Source organism: Rhea pennata, chromosome 5, assembly GCF_028389875.1.
Source record: "Rhea pennata isolate bPtePen1 chromosome 5, bPtePen1.pri, whole genome shotgun sequence".
Lineage (NCBI taxonomy): Eukaryota > Metazoa > Chordata > Aves > Rheiformes > Rheidae > Rhea > Rhea pennata.
Window position 1 is genome coordinate 62041560 of NC_084667.1, and position 10752 is coordinate 62052311.

The window sequence follows — 10752 nt, forward strand, 5'->3', positions numbered from 1 at the left end:
TGTTATACAAGTGCTATTAGTTTAGTCTGTACTTTATACCCTTTGCATGAGCTTGGTCTTTTGCACAGCCGTATTGAAGAATAAGCAAAATTTAGAAACGCATGACTTTGACAAAACAGGGTGTCTTTCTCTGTGAGTCAGAACAGTACAAAGGATGAGATGCATTGAATGTGGAAGCAATGAAACTGCAGATTTTGGACCAGATTATTTTCCTGGCTTTGCCAAACTCATTTATTGTGCAACTGCTCCACAGAACTACATGTATGCTTGAAATATGCCTACTTACAAATGAGACGCAGCATTTTCCCCTCTGACGTTTACTTTATTTCTTCAGGAAATAAATATATATATATATATAGAGAGAGAGAGAGAGAGAGAGAGAGAGAGAGAGAGACAGAGAGACAGAGAGACAGAGAGACAGAGAGATCCACTGGAGTCAATGGGAAGTCACCACTAGTTACAACAGGACCAAAGTTTCACTCTTTAGCAAGTAAAATTCAATATACTGAAAATAAAACTGAAGTTATTCTTTGTTTTATAAACAAAGTAAATAAAGGTAAGAAATCTGGCTCTGAGTGCTTTAAGTTTTCTGGCTTTCATGTTTTGGGGGTTGTTTACATATTTGCAAGGCTACTTGAAATCTTCTTCTTGAAAATCTTTTTCCAATCTTCTAAGTAAATGTAAGTTTCTAGTCCTTTACACATCCCATGTAATATAAGTGCCCATACCAAGAACCATCTCTATTTTAGGGAAAAATAAAAGGGGGGGGGAATTCCCTCAGTGTTAACCTGTTCACGTCAGTAATCCGCGCAGCACGTGAACTCTCAGCATCTGGGCAGGTATTTCACCTGTGTGCCCTCTCTTACCCTCCGCCTGCCCCACTCCGAACACAGAGACACCAGCACAGCCCAGAAGCAACCGAGGCGAGGGAAAGGCCAGACGACAGAGCAGACACAGGGCAAACAGGCTGCTGCGTGCATCTAACTAAGTTAGCTGTGTAATACGCTTAAACAGACACTTGAGAAAGACAAGAAATTGTGTTTTAACAACCGGGAAGCGACACTGAAAAATCCTCACAAAGAACTGAAAAGCAAAGGAAACTCTGTGGCTAGGACAACTACCAGTCAGTTAATAGAAAATATAGTTAACCCTAATTCATAGCGATCACAGCTGCTTCCTAATCCTTATCATCATCCCGTAATTACAGAATTCCAGGTAGAAATACAGTGAACCTCACAAAGTATTACAGCTCGCAGGAACAACTTTTCACTTGCAGATGATCTACTGCCATTCACAAATCTATTTATTAGCTCCTGGGGGAAAAAAAAAGAGAAAAAGTCACAGTGTCTGCTCAAGCTCATGGTACACTGCAATACAGTCCAGAAATTAATGGACTCACCGCCGTGAAAAGGCTGTGTACACAACACCAAGCCACCCGGGCTGCTTACACCCCTTCGAGATTTCCCTGAAGTAGTTAACAGGTGCTTACATCGCTATAATGGACTCCCGGGTCGCACCGTGCCTCTGCGGCCATTTACAGAAGGGCTGCTCAATAAAGTTTAAGTGGTTTGGAATAATTTGAGACAACAGCTGATCAAACAAGGTTTTTACAAGCCTCACATTCCCCAGCAGCTGCTTGCCGCAGCAATGTGATAGTGAGTAGAAGCCCAGCAGTCAGGCAAACTAGCTGAGAGAAATACAAGTAGTAAAGCAGAGTTTTAGAACTCTACTAATAACAGATGGTAATTAGTATTAAAGAAGTTTATTTTTGTGGACTCTTGTAACAAAATGCGTTAATATATATATACTTCATGCATAAAAGTTTAAAAGAACGAGTCCTAGAAGTTCTCTGCAGTTTCGAGAAACGACGCTGCCGTGCCTGTCTGCTGTTTCCAAGTGTAAAACACTCCCCCATACTAAAGCGCAACCAAGCCAAAACAAGCTGCTGCTTTCCTTAAACTGCCCGCTGCTGCTGGGTTTTTCCCCTCGGAGGACACGGCAGGCTGAAAACGCGCATGTCACCAGGCTCTTCCCGCGGAGCTGGCTCACCCTCCGGTCCTCGCAGGGCCCCATTTTGCTCTCTGTATTTTTCCCTTTGGATAGGAAAAGTAACACTGGGTAAAAGAACGAGTCCGGCTTTCATACTAGCAGCCCAAGAACAACCCAGCAATTCGCCCAGCTGGCCACGAGCCGGTCTGATCGCCGAGCCCAGCCGCCTGGGAAGCGGGGCCGTTTCCGTCGTACTCACTTCCACGACGTTTGATTTCGGTGTCGCGCAGGCGACCAGCCGCCCCGCGTCCCCCACTGCTGCTGCCCAAACGGCTCAGCGCTACCGCCCGCGTCTTCCGAGCGAGCCCCGACTTACTAGCGACGCGCAACTCGGCGAAAACTTCCCTCCTCCCCCCACCCCTTCCTGCGGGCGAGCTCGCCCGCCCGCCCGGGCGCCCCGCGGGGCTTGCACCGTCCCCCCGCCGGGCCCGGCTGCTCGCCCGCTGCAGCCCCCCGCCCGCCCGCCGCCCCCCTCGGCAGTAACGCGGGCAGCCGCCGGCCCCGACCCCCCAGCCCGGCCTCGGAGCCCCCCTCCCCCGCCGCTACCGCCCCTTTACAGACAGGAGGGAAAATAAAATCATGCTTTTAAATACGATTTATTTATTACCAAAGTTTCCAGAAGCCAAATTTGGCATTTTTAATCTTTCGTAGAGATTTTCATGCATAACTTGAAACTTGTCAACTGCAACAGTCGAGTGGTTACTTTAGAAGAGACACTTAAACAGAGACAAACATCCAGCATACAAGTAGCTGCATCTGAATTAACAAAACTTCGCTATTACTAACCTTATAAAGCAGAAGGTGCCTTCCCTTTTATCAAAACCAAGCTGAAAGATCTGCCTTTATACACACCCAACAGAATAAACTCTGTTATTGGCAATGACGTTTTTCTTAAACGTTAAAAAAAAAAATAAAGCAGAGAACGGAGTGACTGTCCATAAACCAGTCTATACTTCAGTCCTGTTTAGTCTACTTCTTCAATGGTTGGGCCTCCAGAGCCAGCTGCCCCAGCCCCACCAGCTCCCTGGTACAACTTTGTGATGATCGGGTTGCAGAGTTTCTCCAGCTCCTTCTGCTTGTGCTCATACTCTTCTTTCTCAGCCATCTGGTTGCGGTCAAGCCAACTGATCACCTCCTGGCACTTGTCAAGCACTTTCTGCTTGTCCTGGTCACTGATCTTTCCCTTCAGTTTATCATCCTCCACCGTCTGCTTCATGTTGTAAGTGTAGGACTCGAGTGAGTTCTTGGCTGACACCCGATCTCGATTAGCTTCATCCTCCGCTTTGTATTTCTCTGCTTCTTGCACCATGCGATCGATGTCATCCTTGCTAAGGCGTCCCTTGTCATTGGTGATCGTTATCTTGTTCTCTTTACCCGTGCTCTTGTCCACAGCACTGACATTCAGGATACCATTGGCATCTATGTCAAAAGTGACCTCGATCTGGGGGACTCCACGGGGCGCTGGGGGGATGCCCGTTAGATCAAACTTGCCCAGCAAGTTGTTGTCCTTTGTCATTGCCCTCTCACCCTCGTACACCTGGACCAGGACGCTGCTCTGGTTGTCCGAGTAGGTGGTGAAGGTCTGCGTTTGTTTGGTGGGAATGGTAGTGTTACGTTTGATGAGAGCGGTCATCACTCCACCAGCTGTCTCAATGCCCAGGGACAGAGGGGTGACATCCAACAGGAGCAGATCCTGCACATTCTCAGACTTGTCTCCCATGAGGATGGCTGCTTGCACAGCAGCACCATAGGCAACAGCCTCATCTGGGTTGATGCTCTTGTTGAGCTCTTTGCCATTGAAGAAGTCCTGTAGCAGCTTTTGGATCTTGGGAATACGAGTGGAGCCACCCACCAGCACTATCTCCTGGATCTGACCCTTGTCTAGCTTGGCATCACGCAGGGCCTTCTCCACCGGCTCCAACGTGCCACGGAAGAGATCAGCATTAAGCTCCTCAAAGCGGGCACGGGTAATGGAGGTGTAGAAGTCAATGCCCTCATAGAGCGAGTCGATCTCGATGCTAGCTTGGGTGGAAGAGCTGAGAGTACGCTTAGCTCTCTCACAAGCGGTACGCAGCCGCCTCACTGCTCTCTTATTGCCAGCGATGTCACGCTTGTGCTTACGTTTGAACTCTTCTACAAAGTGGTTCACCATGCGGTTGTCAAAGTCCTCTCCACCCAGATGAGTATCACCAGCTGTGGACTTCACTTCAAAGATGCCATCCTCAATGGTAAGGATGGACACATCAAAAGTGCCCCCTCCCAAGTCAAAGATGAGCACATTCTTCTCTCCAGCCCGGGTACCTTTCTTGTCCAAGCCATATGCTATAGCAGCTGCTGTGGGCTCATTGATGATACGCATCACATTGAGGCCAGTGATGGTGCCAGCATCTTTGGTGGCCTGGCGCTGGGAGTCATTAAAGTAAGCAGGCACTGTGATGACAGCATTCTGCACCTTGCGTCCCAGATAAGCCTCAGCAATCTCCTTCATCTTAGTAAGTACCATGGAGCTGATCTCCTCCGGGAAGAAGGTCTTCATCTCACCCTTGTACTCCACTTGCACCTTGGGCTTGCCACTTTCATTCACCACACGGAAGGGCCAGTGCTTCATGTCCGACTGCACCGTGGGGTCATCATACTTGCGGCCAATGAGACGCTTGGCATCGAAGATGGTGTTTGAAGGGTTCATAGCCACCTGGTTCTTGGCAGCATCACCGATGAGACGCTCGGTATCGGTAAAGGCCACATAGCTGGGCGTGGTGCGGTTGCCCTGGTCATTGGCAATGATCTCCACCTTGCCATGCTGGAAGACACCCACGCAGGAATACGTGGTGCCCAGGTCAATGCCGATTGCCGGCCCTTTGCCAGACATGATGATAGGCTTCAAATCAGCTACTCACTCGCGTTCACTCCTCCCGCCGCTCCCACTCGCTGCTCTCTGCTGCGCGATCTGCCGTTACGGGGCCGTTTGCGCCTCTTTTATAGCGCGCGCAGTCTTCTTCTGGAACCTGCCAGAACCCTGCCGTCCAATCTAGCCGCCCGCCTTCCACTACTGACCAATCGTCTCCGCGAATGGCAGCGGAAACCCCGCCCCCTGCCTCCTGGCCAATCAGAACCGTGGCGCCCACCCCTCAGCCCAACCCTCTTCGCTGTACCGAGGTCAGAGCGCGTTTCTTCCTGTTTTTTCTCGATCCGTCTAGGACTCCCCCGTGCGCCACCTCCCTCCGCCAATCACCGCCCGCACTTCTCTCTTGCCCCGCCCCCTGCCCCGAAACTCTGCTAGAAAGTTCCAGTGGACGTTAGGCGCGGGGTGGAGGATTGACGCCAGCGTTATCCAATAGGGGCCGGGCAGCCGCCGGAGGGGCGGGGCGGCGGGCGGGCAGAGCCGTTGCGGGCGCTCGCAGCCCGGAGCGGCTCGCGTTCCCGAGGGGCGCGGCGCTGAGCACCCGCTCCCCCTACCCCCACCCCCGCCGCTCTGGGGGGCGCGTAGCTGTCGAGCGGTGCCCGCGCCTGCGGGGGCGCGCGCAGAGCCGCCGGGCGGGTGGGGGACGGGACAGTGAGGGGGCCGCGCCGCCTCCCCCCCGCCCGCGTTAGCAGTTCGCTCCCCAATGTTTGTAATTCCTGAAAGTTCAGTCCAACGCGGCCTGTCGTCTCCCAGGCAGCCGCGAGCGAGTGGGGAGTTTACCCTTATTTGGTCGCAGCGTTGTAGAAATTCATTCCTTCCCCCACCACCCCCCGCCGCAGCCCTCTGCCGCTGCTTGTCGGGGAGAAACGGCCGCGGAGCGAGCCGCGCCTGCCTCCCGCCCGCCGGCACGGACGTGCCGCAAACCCCAGGAAAACTCTCCGCGGGGCGAGCAACTTCGCACGCTCCCTCTATGGCATAAGGCAAGTCCCTCCGCGAGCACGGCTGAAGCCGTTTTTAGCCTTATTTTGGCCTGACTTGGCAGGCTGACAGCCCGGCTTGCATACACCCCCCTTCCCTGGCACCGCTGACTCATGCACCCGGCCGCCCTGCGTGCTGCAGATACACAGTTCTCCCTTTCAGGCTGCCCGCGGTTCCTCCCCTCGTCCAGCCGCCCTTCCCGAAACCGCAGGAGCGTATTTTCACTAGTTTTACTGCTACCAAAATGGTAGTTTAAACCGGCATGAGAGAGAAGGATACGGCACGTAGCTTCCCCCTCTGAAAGAAGCAGCATGGGCTTTAGGAGCCCTGTTGCTGCATATTGCTGCGTGGTGACCGTTCTTGAAATGTCTCCAAATTTTTGTCTGTTGCGCTAATATAAAATGTCGTCACGCCTACATTTAGCTACACTGCAAAAGCTGTGAAGCTGCTAACTCAGAGCTAGGCAAGCGCTTTGATGACAATATATTAAACATGAAAATCTGCTGTGGTTCCTCCAAATTACTCTTCCTTACTTTGAGACAAACACTTCAAAATATCCCAATTATAGTAGGGAGAGCAAAATACCACGTTGAAATTTTCCTTCCTCTGAGAGTTAGTGAATAGTTTCTTTCAGACAGCTACTTTAAAAGTGCAACCGAATTTCTGTCTGTAGACTTTGTGTTACATGAAAGAAGGTTTAAAAAATACTGTATGCTTAAATCATCTTTCATAAGTTTGGGCCCCAGCCTTTAGCATTATGTTACAGCAGTGCAGGTAGAAAATGTCTGCTGCTGCTGCACTTAGTGCAAATAGTCTAACTCACTTTTGAAAACATTCCTGTTTTAATTAGGGTATTTTTCAAAGCCTTTTTTTTTTACATGACATGAGAATTCTACCTCTTTTATGTAATATATGTATATATATATAGTCTTGAGACAGAATAACTTTAGTTTCTGCCAGTAAATGTCAGACATACTCAGATAACTAATATTTTTCCAAAGATCCTTTTTTTTTTTTTTTTTTTTTTTTTTAATAGAGAGGTTCTGACTTCGCAGAAATCCAGAAGTGGTCAATGGAAAATGGGAACTGTAAGCGAGCTCTCTGTAGCTACAGCACGAGGTTCTCTACATATGCTGTATGCATGTCTTTGATGGGAAGGGTGTCGTTTTCTCTTGTAGTTAGACCAGTGACTGACTCAACACTAAACTATCTCTTCCTATAATTTACTGCTCCTTCATTCAGTAGATTGTATCATATGGAGCAAAGAGAAATGCCAGGGAGCAACAGAGTGAGAGCTGGTGGATCAATTCAGCTTCAGTTGAAAATCTGATGTTATTTAATCTTTGTGAGGATAGTCCCTTAGGGACACTAGTAATGCACCGAGTAGATAAAATACAAGCTAGGACCATGTTATTCCGGAGTGAAAAAAGGGAATCCCTGCCTCAAAAACGTTACAGAACAGAAATGAGTATAAGACAGTATTGGTTAGCACAATAAACAGTCTCTGCACCAAAATTAATGTGATACCACATCTAGGTGTATCTGCAATCAAGCGTATTTTATGGTTAAATGAGATATGAATTTGTCCTGGAGTTTTTAGTTATATGACTTATCTGCGCATGTACAGAACAAGTACAGCAGCTCCAGACAAAACTTGTTTGGGGTGACAGTTTTCTTGGCCTGATAACTAAAATGGCTCCGGTACAGTTCTGCAGATACCTGGCAGCCTGGTGAAGAGCTGTTTGCTTTGGCTGGATTTATTGCTTGCCCTGATAGTGCTCCCTCCATCCTATTTATTTTATAGTTTGAATTGTAGTTCTGCTGTGGTAAATTTGAGGAAAATATCCTGGAGGAATGTTACAGGCATACCATTTTAATGCTAGTGATGTAAATGACACAACGAATCATGGGCATTCTCTGGAAGAATCAAGAGGTTTATAGACTCAGGCTATTAAATATTCCATTTATCCTGTTGCAAAGTTTGTCTTTTCCAGTTGATTACACAGGTGCTGTTTTCTCCTCATACAACTGTATGTTCATACTCAAAAGTTCACGTGATACTCTTGCCATCATCTCTTACAGATGTTCTTAAAGGAGGTCCAGTCTAAGTAGAGAGAACAACCCCTAAAATCTCATTAGACTTACTCTCTCTTCTCAGCAGAGCTGTTACAAAGCCACTTTTTGTCAGCAGTTCTCTTAAGGCTTGCAGTACAATTTGTGCACCAACTCATCTGTACAGTCATACTCTCTTACGGGAAGAGCCACATGATTTTCTTTTATGTTGCTTCATACGCAGTCATGCTACAGGTAAGCCAAACAGACTGGTTCAGAAATTGAAGAGTAAGCTTTATGGTGCATAGTTCAGCACAAGTCTGATTTTCCCTTTAACAAAACATTTGCTGTTGTTCCCCCATCTTGAATTTTTAAAACATATTTTGATAGTAACTTCCGGAACAGCAAATCAGCACTCTTGAAACTATGCAGGCCTCTTTCTGATCCATTTATTTCTGTTTAAGATCAATAATACACCCATGTCTCCCGTTTGTCAGTGTTACGTAATATGCTGTAGGCTATTCTCCGTTACACCACCCAGTCAGATAGAAGATGATACTTAGATTTCTTCAGTGAAGTAAGAGCTCAGTATCTGGAGCAGAACTGAGAACTCAGCCCTTATCTTTATCTGGATAAAAGGAAGAAAGTATTTCCACATATTTCATAGGGCAATGCAGTATAAAAATACACAAGATTTAATCAAACATCAGCTACTTGGGTCATTAAAATGATAATGTTGAAATGTAACAGCCTGTGATACACAGGATTTGAGATTTGATGATCAGAAGATCTTAGAACTTAAGCTCTGGAAATTGTTAGCCATTTGCCTAGGAAAAATATCCAGAAATTCTCTTAAATCAGATTATATTTGTGAAGATAAATGCATTATTGTTCAGTACATCAGTCACAGTTCAGTAAAGTCTAAGCAACCGTTGTTCTAAGTACAAATAATATTATGTCGCAATATCCTTTCAGCACTGAAACTATTCATCTAGTTTACATTTGCAGATACATGTATAATAATTGGAATTTAGATGTGAAGTATGAGTGGAATGAAAAAAGATTCTTCTGACAAGGTACTATTGTATTGAGAATTGCAGTGTGTTGGGTACTGTGTAACTTTGGTGTTATTTTATCCTTGTATACTTCCACTTTTGTGTACAGATACTCCCTGTTAATATGAAAGGTAGCTACAATCTTTCTTAAATGAGAAAAGTTCATTTTGTGTGGGAAAAAATCTACAATTTAGTGTAACATGTTTTCTGCAAATTATGCAAATGTGTGATCAATGCTATGCAAATATTCAGAATAGCAGAATATAGGGCACAGTAATTTGGTATTGCCAAACCTGAAGTTCAGAAATGATGAGTCAGACCTTCTAAAATTATAAACCTAGTGCCTAGTTAAAAATCGCAAGATTAAAAAACACATATGACGTTATTTGCCTTGTGGCTTATTAATCTTTTGCATATGTTTGGATTACACTTTATAAAGATTTTCTGTGTAATTTTAGGGGTTTTTTTAATTTAAAAAGTAAAGTAGTTGATGACACCATCACAAAACTGAAACAGTTTGCTTCAGATGGATTAGACTCAATAAAATCATTAAATTGGCAACACAGATTATGCTAACTCTTAGTGTTTCAAGGACTAATTGTTTTATGATTAAGTGGTTTTAGAGTGGTCTTATTTACATACATTTCTGATAGTTTGTTGAGGCATGATTAAAAGCTGAGGTTAGTATCACTAACTAGATAAAGTGGCGAGGTGTGCATTTTGTACCTTCCGTTCTTGACTGCCTTCTATAACTGCAGCCTCCTCTTACCACTGGTGCCAGCTCTACTGACAGTAGTAAATGGGAGACTTTCAAACAGATTGTCTGCAAGTAATTGTAGAACCGGATATGAAAGGCCCTTCAACAGGTCATTTAGTCCGCCCTTTGTGTCAAACCAAAATATCCTTAGTTGCATTTTAAGCCCATTATTTCTATTGCTATTCCTTGTGGATGTGGGAAAACATGTTATTCCTTTTTTCTTTACAACCATCTTTTATGTCTGTAAAGATCATCATGTTGCCCTTCTGCCACCTCTTCTGTAGGATTACCTAAAATCTTTCGATCTGTCATCAAAGACAGTATTTTCTAGACTTCTAGGCATTCTCATTGCTTTCTTCTGAGTTCTATGCACACGTTCTGTATCTTTTTTTCAAGTGCCATGATCAAAACTGGAGATACTAGCTCAGGCCTTACAAGTCCTGAAGGACTAGATTGTACTCCGGTTTAGACATTTCAGTTTTTATCTTTATTTGCAAGAGCATAGTGTTGCTGATTCATGTTTAGAGTTTGATACAGTGCAGGATAGATTCTTTTCAGTGGAAACTAGGCATACTTAGCTAATGGTTCCAACTTGCACTTGTTCTTATTAAGTCACATCTTAAGTTTTCAGATCCTGTCTTCACCTTGCCAAGATTATTTTGTATTTTAATCTTCTAGTATGAAGTCTAGCTCTGCTTGGTCTTGTATGAAAATATTAAAAGGATAGTCTCTGATGGAAGATGGTGATAAATGGTGATGGCGATGAATGGAATGAAAATACTGATTTTTTTTTTCTAGACCTGCTCTGAATGGGGTTAAACAAAATACTCCTGGTATTGACAATTACTACAAAGCTGGAAAATGGTGATAAGTCTTAAACAAGGAATATGATGTACTGTAAATACAGTCAAAGATCAATGTTTCATACTCACAAATCAATATAATTCGATTAATCACTT

General features: G+C 45.6%; 1 protein-coding gene across 1 annotated transcript; it reads right to left on the reverse strand.

Moving 5' to 3' along the window:
- Positions 1–2629: 2629 nt before the first annotated feature.
- Positions 2630–5010, reverse strand: HSPA2 (heat shock protein family A (Hsp70) member 2). Its single transcript, XM_062577193.1, has one exon. It carries the CDS (start codon positions 4916–4918, stop codon positions 3014–3016), a length of 1905 nt encoding a protein of 634 aa, XP_062433177.1. The 5' UTR covers positions 4919–5010; the 3' UTR covers positions 2630–3013.
- Positions 5011–10752: the final 5742 nt, after the last annotated feature.

Coding starts and splice junctions, on each gene's coding strand:
- HSPA2 (XM_062577193.1), bottom strand. CDS start 4,918: ATGTCTGGCAAAGGGCCGGCAATCGGCATTGACCTGGGCACCACGTAT.